General features: G+C 41.0%; 1 protein-coding gene across 2 annotated transcripts in view; it reads left to right on the top strand.

Moving 5' to 3' along the window:
* The window catches only part of SH2D4A (SH2 domain containing 4A), a 116,503-nt gene that overhangs the window by 64,537 nt on the left and 39,687 nt on the right, over positions 1–12,279 (top strand). The window contains exons 5-6 of one of the 2 annotated variants that reach the window (XM_066574141.1): positions 6,076–6,165; positions 11,597–11,738. In XM_066574141.1, the coding sequence (XP_066430238.1) occupies positions 6,076–6,165; positions 11,597–11,738 (232 nt within the window). The remainder of the gene's footprint in view (positions 1–6,075; positions 6,166–11,596; positions 11,739–12,279) is intronic. The other variant, XM_066574142.1, reaches the window with a different exon arrangement.

The following is a 12,279-nucleotide window of genomic DNA, read 5'->3' as shown; positions in this document are numbered from 1 at the left end:
TCATACTCGCCAGCCCTTTATCTTTGAAGCATGCTTTAGTACTAAAGATGATTTACTTGGGATTTTATATGAATAAGAGAAATAGTGAACACTGCACTAAAACTAGGATAATAGTAGTATTGCAGATGTTGAATCGCATATACAAAGTGCCCCTAAAAATACATTATGCTTCTTTTTTTCTTTTTAACTACTTTAATATTACATTTGGGATAAAGGGGCTGTCTAATAAGTCCCCCTCTTTAAGGGAACACTTATCCATGAGGCCCTTTTTCAGTCTCGAGGACCACTGTAGGCTCTAAAATTGGCCATATATGAGATAAATGGTGGCGAATAACAAATGATAATGTAATATACATATATGCCCAGCCCTACTGTTCACTGAAGACTGTCATCTGAAGAAATGGGGATCAAATATGTTGGATTTAAGCAAGCATAACCCTTTGTTTCTTTGGGAGATGAGGAGTATCTGGTAGTGACATATGGCCTTCTTCCTCTGACACTAGAGATGCATGGGAGAGAGTGAGAATAGCGATGCTCACTCGAGTAACTAACTTATCCGAGCGTGCTCGCTCATCTCTGTTTAATACATATAAATATTTTGTAAAACTCAACATGGATTTTGCTGAAGTCATGTCGAGTTTCATTTCCTATGGGCAATTCTTGGTAAAGCACATTTCTCCTAAAATCCCAAAACCTTAATGGAGATATGTCTCTGAGTTATCTTCTTGTGCAATTTGTAACATAAGTAACAGGCGTTGGAGTTATTCACTACGGCCTCTCAAGTCTATCCCTTATACAGTCCAAATGACATATACTGTAAAGATGCATGAGATTTGAATGTATAAATCAAATACAGATTTAGGGCTCAGTCAGACGGGCATTTTTTTTTGCGCGATTTGCGCATGCGTATGCGTCTGGCGATTTTATAAAACCATTGCTTTGCAATGGTATCGGACACATGAGCGCTTTTTATGCGCTCGTCCGATAAATTATAGAACAGAAATCGCAGATCGCACCTATCTGCGATTCCTGTTCTCTTCTCTATATGCGCTCAATGGGGCCGGCGGCAGCAGCGCCGACCCCATTGAGAACATATAGTAGACAAATCATTCTCCTCTGCCACAGCTGTAACAGCTGTGGCAGAGAAGAATGATGTTTGCCCATTGAATTCAATGGAGCCGGCAATACAGCCGGCTCCATTGAAAGCAATGGGCTGCCGGCGATCGCACGATGAATTTTCAGGAAGGGCTTAAAAATATAAGCCCTTGCCGGAAATTCATCCAGAAATGTGTAAAAACAAAAAATATATATATACTCACCTGGTCCCGGCAGTCGGAGTTCAGCCACGCCGGCCGGCAGTTCTCCTGAACTGCTCTGAGTAGTATTCAGCAGCCAGGGATTTAAAATCCCCGCCTGCTGAATGAGCTGCCTCTGATTGGTCACAGCCTCACCAATCAGAGGCAGCTCTCACTTACCCATTCATGAATTCATGAATGGGTGAGTGAGTGCTGCCTCTGATTGGCTCAGCGCAGGGACCAATCAGGGGCAGCTCTAAGCCCTTCCCGAAAATTCATCGTGAGATCGCCCGCAGCCCATTGCTTTCAATGGAGCCGACTGTATTGCCAGCTCCATTGAATTCAATGCGCTGGACAGCGCTGAACTGCTCCGGCCCGTTTCTATTGAAACGCGGCTAGGAGCAGTTTTTTCGGGCGATTTCAGCCCCGGTCACGCGATTTGCGGATGTGCATCCATCATGCGATCCGCAAATCGCGGGAAAAACCGCCCGTGTGACTAAGACCTTACATAGCAGGATCTGCTCACAACTGGTCATCATCTATTAAGAACACAGTAATGATGACCAGAAGTGAGTTTTCAGCCAACATCTGGTATGCATGTAGAAAACCAAAAAAACTAAAAAACTGCTGGACATAAATGTAAAACTCTTTACACAAGAATACAATTCAGGGATATATATGAAACTAACTGGTTAACCAAATATGGTTAGGTGTTGATTCTGGGACAACCCGTTCTAGCTATTCGATTGTGCAGTATAACATTCAGAAGCAAAATACCTTTTACTGCAAATTCAGTGCCTTTAACTCCTCCGGTTGTTTTAGTCTGATCTTACCAGTTCTCTGTTGCAGAGAATTACTAAGCAAGCTATGTAAACAGTGAAACACTAATGAAGGTCATGTACAAACTGTGTAAACTGTAGAATGCCCTCACTGGAAATTCCCAATTGTTACTTTCAGGGACGCATGAGGAAATGCTTAGAGGCCTGCTAGGTAAACATTTATGGTCAGTGATTCATATGCTGTAACACTGATCTTAGATTTCACTCTTTGGAGCCAAGTTCAGAAGGGCACCAGGAATTACGAAGTTGACACAGAGGAAAACAAACAGTAATTTACATTGTGCATCAAGAAAAATGGCTTACCAGCTCAGTAACTGAATGGCTAGCTTTTGAGAGGGTTGATTGTACCCCCTTTGTTTAGCCTCTTTTGGAATCTTTCAAACTAAATCTTCGGGTGCTCTTAGATGGAAAAAAATAGTTCAAATTAATTGTTCAAAAAATCGTTAAGGCAGATGAAAGTGAACAATATTCGTTCAGCCTAAACATGAGCCAACAACTGAACGATATACGGGATTCATGTGCTTCTCGTTCAGTTTCTTCAGGACTAAAAATCATCGTTGGTTTGTTCACCTGTCGTTCAGTTTGAACACTTCTCGATCAGTGTTTCACATAGGAATCTGAATTAGAAGTGAATGATTCTCATTGAACGAGTGAACAATGAATCCGCCTATCTGTACAGGCTGCACGAGGGCGGACGAGCTGATGATGATGTCACCAGCTCGTTCACTCATACAAAAGAGAATTGTGCAGTGTAAAAGGAGCCTTACTCAAACCTCTGACATATTTAAATGGTCACTAACCTTTCCATAAGTATTGCATAAAGCAATAGTACAGGCAAAAATTTGTAACATACAGTATATCTTACCAAGAAATACGCTTCTTTCTCCACTTATCAGGCTTCTTCCCTCCTCCACCTACCTCCTAAATTGTTCACATGCTCTGAGGAACAGCTAAAATCTATCTTGGTAGACAAGAAGGACTAATGGCTCATTCACTAACAGGTCAATTTACATGCTGCCCATAGAAATCTATGGAGTGGGAGAGGAGAAGCTGAGTGAGAGAGAGGCCAGTTAAGGTACCAGTTTCAGCTAGGAAAGTCTCTGATACATCTCTCATGTGAAAGAAACCATTGGAAACCATGAGATTAGCCCATGTAAAAGAGGCCTTAAGGTGCCAGGATGACTGGAAATTAGAAACATTAGATGTGAATTCATTTTATAAATCGATAATCCATACACAAGCAATTTATTGGCTTATAGGGCACACAGATTCATTTTTCCTGAACTGGGCACAAGCCTGGTCCTATCACATAGATAAGTTGATTACATTATATTTATATGGGAAATGGAGGTACCCGGGATGGATTGGAGCAATTTTTGAATAGAATTAACACAAATGAATTCCATTTAGACAGTTGAAGTAGAATTGAACAAGAGAGGAGATCTTTGAAACTGACGCTATTGATCTAACCAAGCAATATTTAAGGGTTATCCGAAGAACATTCTAGTTAGTTCATTGGAGAAGGTTAGGTATCTAGATAGATCCTCTTTTTGTTACATAGGATGGAGCAAATCAAGGGGAGGATTGGCTAAACTAGCTCTATAGTTCCAAATAACATAGACTATAGGAGGGTTAGGGCAATTAATAATAAATAGAGATGAGCGAACGTACTTGGTAAGGCCGATTTCGCAATCGAGCACCGCGATTTTCGAGTACTTCACTACTCGGGTGAAAAGTACTCGGGGGCGCTGTGGGGCGGGGCGTGGCGTGGTGGAGCGGGGGGTAGCAGCGCGGAACAGGTGGGAGCTCTCTCTTTCTCCCTCTCCCCCCCACTCCCCTCTACAACCCCCCGCTCACCCACAGCGCCCCGGAGTACTTTTCACCCGAGTAGTGAAGTACTCGAAAATTGCGGTGCTCAATTGCGAAATCGGCCTTACCGAGTACGTTCGCTCATCTCTAATAATAAACATTCGCATTTGTTGACTGATAAGATTCTAGACTCAGTATTACAAAAAAATGACAGTATATACTAAAGCACCGCATTTAGGTATGGCAATTGTACCAACAGGGAGAAAATTTGAAAGAGGAGCGGTCTCAAAAACTTGTCTTTCCATGGAAGGTTTTTAAGGTGTAGAAAGTGTGTTAACCATAAAATTACTAGCTTTCAAAGAAAAACATCAGTTGTCAAGTCTAGAGTTAAAAATTATGAATTTAAAATTAGCAAATTATTGACTATAATAGCGAAAATATCAAATAATTGAGTGAATGTTCGTGCAGGAAACAATATTTTGGGAGGACATCCGGACACCTTAAGAGGAGAATTGCAGAACATATTAACAATGTAAAAGAGGGATTTCATAAACACATTCAATTGCAACATTTAAGGGAATTACATGATTGTGACCAGAAGGGTTTGATTTTCTCAGCTATACACAATGGGAAAAAGGATTGCTGTGGGGGGAATTTTATTGCGAAAATGTCAAGGGCTAAGCCAAGGATGATTTTTGAATCTGAGTTCCAGGTTCTGAGAGGACCGAACGAACGGATGGAAATTTTTAGTTTTTTTTTACATTGGGTCCATTACAGGTGCTCACTACATATTATATTCATTATTGTTTATGTTTTTATTTCTATTTATCTTTTCATTTTTTATTGTACATTTTTAAAAATTGTATATATATATTTATTATATTATTATTATTTGACTTTTGTTTTACATTATGAGATATAATCAAAATAGAACGCTCAACTGAAAATAATTTTTCCTTCACCTAGAGGTATTTATCACTCATATGGATGTTTTGCTCCACATTAAATGTAATATGGACATTTGTAATTCCACAATTCCAGTATAGGACTATGGACTAAAGCCCCATTTACACAGGACAAATGTCGGGCAAAAGATGTCTGACACTCGTCCCTGTGTGTTCTCGCTCCCGTGCTGCTGCAGAGGAGCAAGTATCACTGACTCTCTGACAGCAGGGGCTGGGACGGCAAGAGTAGATTTTACTCCTCGTTTTCCCCCGCACCTCTCCATTCACTAACACAGAGGCCATTCAGTACTGAACAGCCGCTGTGTTAGTGAATGGAGAGGGGCGGAAGAGATCAGGGAATGAAATCTCCAGCACCCTGCTGCAAGCCAACGATACTCACTCCTGTGCAACAGCACTGGAGCGAGTGCATGCGGGGATGAGTGTCACGCATCGTTTGCCTGACAGTCGTCCCATGTAAAAGGGGCTTAACAAAGGGGTTAATCAATCGGTAGCAGAAGTAATGAAAGATCGATGATGCTCCTGTTTCCGCCCGCTACCATGGCGTTGCAGAACGCAGGCTATTGAACATAAACACGTTTCCAGTGTTATCCCTATTCATCTGCCGGAATAAAGGACTAATCTTCTACCCATGCTGGATTTGGAGATTCTTCCATAGCATAGGAGTCGACACTTCTAGGAGGGGGCTTTTGCTGGTCATACCCCCCTCCTCTCGAATAAGTGCCATTCTTATACCTAATCTTTACTTGGATAAACACATTTGGTCACTGCTGCATAATCCAATTTTTTTTTTTTATTAACAGTGTTTTGCCTATATTTCTTTGGAGGGAGACTCTCTGTTTAGAGAATCCCCCATTTCTGCAGCTCTCCTTGGACCTAGAGGATGTGATCTATGCAGCGCGTAACCGGTGGAGGAACCCTGTGGCGCTCTCCAAACTCTTTTTGTTTGTCACATGTGTTATGGGTTATTATTGAGTCAAGTTGCATTATTAATTTAACTGGTTTCATATTTATACATCTTGGCTTCTGGTACTCTTGGGTTTCTTTGTCTGGTCTCACTCACTAGTTGCGTGTTACTGTCTTTGCATGTATTGCTTAGTGTAGTAAAGAATACCAATGCACTGTAGGTAATATATGTAATTATAAAAGGCCTATTTATTAAATTCCTAGTCCACCACAGAAAGACCCAAATCAAGAACTATTCAAGAGATACTGCTGGCCTCTACTGCAAGAAATTCTAAAAATTGTGGGGTGCAGCAGGTAAGACCATTTTCATTGTGAAACCTAATGAACATCTTCTGAAAAAATCATGTTGCCATTTGAAAGGGTGTATTATGATAATTTGTATATGTTGAATATGCTTAGCAATATGACATAGTTTGGCATTTATTAGGCTAGCTTCATGCGGCAATAAGTTCTGATGGCGGAGTCACTGCGGAAATTCTGCAGCATTTACAGAAAAATTACATCAGAAACTGCCTCAAAAACTTATTATTTTGATGATTATTATTTTTGAAACATATGTGAAACCACGCTAACTGGGGAACCCATTCCTCTTACTGTAGACAAATTCAGTGAGGGGGAGATGAAAAAAATGATGGTCAAGCATGTGACAGCTGACCATAGCTGCTTCTATATACCTGTATGAAATGGATTGTGTATAGGCAAAGTCATTGGACCTAAATAACATGTACCACTTATCCTATGACTAGATTATAAATACCAATTGTAGGAAAAACACATATGAGTTCTTATTTACTTTTTTAAAATTATTCTTATTTGTTTTTTCAATTATAGCCTTTTAAGTAGAGATGAGCGAGCGTACTCGGAAAAGCACTACTCGCTCGAGTAATTTGCTTTATCCGAGTATCGCTGTGCTCGTCCCTGAAGATTCGGGTGCCGCTGCGGCTGACAGGTGAGTCGCAGCGGGGAGCAGGGGAGAGCGGGCGGGAGAGAGGGAGAGAAAGATCTCCCCTCCGTTCCTCCCCGCTCTCCCCTGCAGCTCCCCGCTCCGTGCTGGCACCCGAATCTTCAGGGACGAGCACAGCGATACTCGGATAAAGCAAATTACTCGAGCGAGTAGTGCTTTTCCGAGTACGCTCGCTCATCTCTACTTTTAAGTCTTGCTGGTCCGATGAGGCTTCCCCTTTTTCAGAATTTTATGCATAATGCATTTATACTTTGTTTTCCCGATTATTGCTGCCATGCTGGATTCCAGGAAAAATAAGTAACCATAGCATTGAATAGGAGCTGGCTGTAAAGGCTGGATTTTGTATTGTCACTACTGTTTAATACAGGGGTGGGCAATTAATTTTCCCATGGGGCCACATGAGAAATTGGAATGGTTTTAGAGGGCCAGACCAACAAATTCCCCGCTATGTCTTCGACCCGTCTCGTTATAGTTCGCCTGGAGAGGGGCACATTTGCGAATGCTTCTTTTTTCTCAGGACAAATTAGCGCTGCAGAGTCCACCAAACATTCTTTGACAAACTCCCCATCAGAGAATGGCTTACTGTTTCTTGCAATTTTGTAGGATACTACAAAGCAGGTCTTTACGGCTGCATCCCTGGATGAGTGAAGCTTTTTAAAAAATCCTTGCTGACTTTGCAGTTTTGCTAGCAAATCTTCAGATACCCGTGCCCGCTCTGCCTCCGTCAAGTTCTTGTATTTCTCTCCGTGTTTAGTCTCATAATGGCGATGCAAATTGTAATCTTTAAATACAGCTATCTGCTCTCCACAAACTAAACACACAGCTTTACCTTTGGTTTCAGTAAATAGATATTTAGAAGTCCATTCTTTGTTAAAAACTCGGCATTCTGCATCAATTTTTCTTTTTTTAATGTTAGCCGCCATATTTAAGGGTTAACAGCTAACCTCGGAAAATAGATTTTTTTAATACACAGTAGTATGCTCCTAGGAGAGGGCACAGAGAGCTGCCCCAAGAAGAGAGATTAAAAAGTGAATATTATTAGTATTATTATTCTAATTACAATGCAAAGGGAAAAGTCCTGACACTTACCAATGACGAGCGTGGAACGATTGTCCTGGCACTCCCCAAGGTCCGCAACGAGCATCCTGGCACTCAGAAGTTACAGTGGCATCACTTACTCAGCATCGGGAAGCAGTGAAACTACAAACTCCGAAGCCTTGTCCATTTTGTTAACTTATGTGCTGTTTAATAAAGTTATTCAAGCCTACGTCATTGGTAGAGGTGCTTGAATAAGTAAGGCCTGAATAACTATTAGCACAGCACAGAAGTGAACAAAATGGACAAGGCTTCGGAGTGCATAGTTTCGCTGCTTCCCGTTGCTGACACCGGACTCATTGGTGAGTCACCAGGACACTCTTTGCGGGCCGGTCCGAGCTATTCAGCGGGCCGGATGTGGCCCGCGGGCCGTGCTTTGCCCAGGTCTGGTTTAATAGGTTCAAACCAGGGGCAAAACTATAGGTGATGCAGAGGTAGCAGTTTCTACCGGGCCCTGGAGCCTTAAAGGGACCAAAGACTCCTTCCTATATTATATAAAAAACACCAGCATCATAAATGGCACATGGATGGTTGGGGGCCATGTTACAGATTTTGCATTGGGGCCCCCTTTATTTATCCTCTAGCTAATCTTTTAGGATTCTAGCAATATCCCAGGCTGCAGGTGTTGCATTGAGAGGCTATTTAAGAAATCGAGGTATGGTGAAACAATAGGTATAAAGATGGAAGGGTAACAACTTTAACTTAATCTCTTGGTGTATGAATTTCTACTATGGATTTTATCAGTAAATTCAAAGAGAATAATCTGTGCAGGAGGAAGGGCAAGAAATGGTTGATAAGTGGAGAGAAGGGTATTTTTTTGTATTAAAATATATTACAGTGTTTCTTATTTTCACTTGTGCTATTAATTTATGAAAATAATTACCATATATACTCGAGTATAAGCCTAGTTTTGCAGCATATTTTTTATGCTGAAAAAGCCCCCCTCGGCTTATACTCGAGTGAGGTAAAAAAGAAACAACAAGAAAAACCCCGCAATACTCACCTCCCAGCCTGCGTCTGTGTCCCCGGTGCGATGGTCTGCCCGGCGGTGTGCAAGCTACTTGAGAATTTTCCCCGCTGTCATCTCCCTGCTAAGCTTTGAATTCCCCCGCCGTCAGCGCAGCCAATAACAGACGGCGCTCAATCATTCACAGCCATTCAGTGGATGACATCACTGAATGGCGGTGATTGGTTTATCGAGCGTCGGCTGTGATTGGCTGGCGCTCAATCCAATCACAACGCTTACTCACACAGCACTGATGGGTTGTTTTTCTATTCACAAATACTAGATTGACCTGATGTTTGCTACGTGAACATAAAATGTTTCAAAAGTGGTGGTTGTGAACTTCTAAATCTGCTTGGTTAGGGGATTATTTAGAGTGCCATTTTGTATTTGGAGCAGATATCTAATATAAAAAACCTGTCTGTCTTTCTCTCCGTTTGTTTGTCTGTCTTTCTCTCTATCTGTCTGTCTCTCTGTTTGTCTGTCTCTCTGTTTGTCTGTCTCTCTGTCTGTCTCTCTACATCTGTCACTTTCCTTGTCTATCTCTCTCTCTGTCTGTTTCTGTCTGTATATCTTACTCTCTGTCTCGGTATTGCTCTGTCTCTCTGTCTATCTCTTTCTGTCTCTCTGTTCCTCTCTGTCTCTCGCTCTCTCTTTCTGTCTCTATTGCTCTCTCTCTGTTTCTCTATTGCTCTCTCTCTGTCTATCGCTCCCTGTCTCTCTATGCTCTCTCTCTGTTTCTCTATCTCTCTCTCTGTTTCTCTCTATCTGTATATCGCTATCTCTGTCTCTATCGTTCTCTCTTTCTGTCTGTCTCTCTATTGCTCTCTCTGTTTCTCCCTCTATCGCTCTCTCTCTGTCTGTCTATCGCTCTTTCTCTGTCCCTCTACTGCTGTCTCTTTCTATTTGTCTCTCTCTCTCTCTGTTTGTTTCTCTATCACTCTCTCTCTCTCTGTCTCTCTAACGTTCTCTTTTTCTGTCTGTCTATTTATCGCTCTCTCTCTGTTTCTCTATTGCTCTTTCTCTCCGTCTGTTTCTCTATTGCTTTCTCTCTTTCTGTTTCTTTATCGCTCTCTCTTTCTCACTGTCTGTTTCTCTATCCCTCTTTCTGTCTGTTTCTCTATTGCTCTCTCTTTCTGTCTGTCTCTGTCGTTCTCTCTCACAATTACTCTCTCTCTCTGTCTCTCTATCGCTCTCTCTCTGTCTATTGCTCTCTCTCTCTCTCTGTCTCTCTATCGCTCTTGGTTGGGCAGTGTATGGTGCAGCTTAGTAGTGTATGCTGCATTGCTTAGCAATGCTTCACTCATTCCAGAGCAAGCCTGAAGCACAGCAGCGGATGCCTATAGACTTAACATTGTAACTTTCAACCCGCCTGACTGGTCCCTGAATGTATTAAACTCACATTTGATGATTTTATGGCACCGGTGAGCATGTGTGTCATCTAATGACACTAACATCATACACCAAAGTTACAGCAAAGGGACCAAAGTGTGGTGCAAGAAAAAGCATGTAGGCTTATTTATATTAGATTGTGTATTGTTATTTCCCGGATCACTTTTATGCTTTCTGGTATTTCCACCAGATATGTCGCTCTCCACCTTCCAGTGAATATATAAAACATATACATTTTGACCCACCTGTGACGACCATCCAGGTATATTTTGTTGAGTTGCCCCACTACTGTTTTTTTTTTCTTATATGTGTCCATCATAAATTCTGTATTTGACCTATTTACCCAAGCACTCTCCTTTCTCTTTTTATTTATACATGGAAGGAAATCCATTGGCATTTGTAGCTTTGCATGCTCTCACTTGATTCACTTTTTACGGGAGCAATTATAAGTTAGGCGAGTTTCACATTCGGTTTGGAACCTCTGGTCGGAGGTCCCATCGCAGGACCGGTACAAAATATTATGCAGAGCACCTCAGAGGAATGCAAACGGACCTCAATACAGTCAATGGGGTCCATTTGGTTGTGTTCAGTTCTGTCATGGAGCTGTTTGGCCATGGGGAATGCAACAAGAAAGCGGAACCCCCGACGCAGATGTGCAACCACCCTATCATTTACCAACAAAAATAAGGGGTATCAAAGTTTTTTTTTAACTTGTGATTGAAAACAACAGAAACCCACAGATCTTATACGTCCTCTTGTACATGAGCTTCAAGCAGATGCTCTGTTTTGCATCTTATTGTGAATATAAAAAGATGTGCTGCTCTAAGACATTGTAATGACATTATTGATAAATGACCCCCATTAATCTCTTTGTACTGGACATGTTTACACTGGTTGTGTGTAGGTTAATAAAATATTAGCTTGTTTAATACATTTTCATTCGTTCTTGTCATTTTCATTCTGCAATATAACTCAAAATGTAATATATAATGACAACTTCTTTTATCAGGGATACCAAATCTTCCCAATATGTCACCCATAGTTGGTTAATGTATTTTGTCTGTACTTTTTACTGAGAGAGAAGAGCCTGCAAATCATAACGTATCTTTCCACAGGAATGAAATGATAAACCTAATTTACTGACATAGCAGGACACGGAGTGGGTTGTTCTTATGCTATAACATTTTGGAACATCTTGCGTGATCAGACTATAATTATGTGCATTTACTTCTACGGCGGCTGATATTTCACCTAATCATTCTTTATTTCAGAATACATCTATTGTGTTGAAAACTAAAGAAAAAGAGATTGAGAAATTAGAAGAAAGGACTCAGGAAATTTACATGAACTGGAAAGAAGCTCAAGAGGTCAAGCAAAAACTGGAAAAGGAAGACACCGAATGGCAAGAAACCTGTAAGATTTATTTTTTATTATAAAAAGTAACTGATTTCTTAATGTTTAAAGGGAATGTATTGTAAGGAGAATTTATGTGTTTATCAAAGAGAAGACGGTCCCAGATCCCGTGCAGAAGTCTGGGCCCAGGAGAAACACATCACACTAGCCTGAGCTATATCAGATGATTTCTGCTTTAATTTTAAGGTGGTCAAAGATTATATATTATAAATGACATCACAGCAAAAGTTTATACCTCCAAGGTGAATAAGGATATATGATAGGCTTAAAATAAAAGTGATTAACATAAGTTACACCTTCTAGGGTGTATCTATTACATACAATGAGACCACTATGAATTCAGGAGAAAGGAATGCATGTAATACTTTACAGACTTACCCCCTGTAGTGTGTAGCTTCCTGTCTATAGATATGCATACATGGGGGGTCTAGTAGACTATCATCTTTCCTGAGAAGACATGGAGGCCTAAAGAAGGGTTATATTTTAACCCTTTCACTACTCATACCAGTATCATGCTCTACAAGGCAATATAGAATAATTA

The sequence above is a fragment of the Eleutherodactylus coqui genome, chromosome 7, assembly GCF_035609145.1.
Source record: "Eleutherodactylus coqui strain aEleCoq1 chromosome 7, aEleCoq1.hap1, whole genome shotgun sequence".
Taxonomy (NCBI): domain Eukaryota; kingdom Metazoa; phylum Chordata; class Amphibia; order Anura; family Eleutherodactylidae; genus Eleutherodactylus; species Eleutherodactylus coqui.
This window is presented reverse-complemented; position numbering and strand designations above follow the sequence as displayed.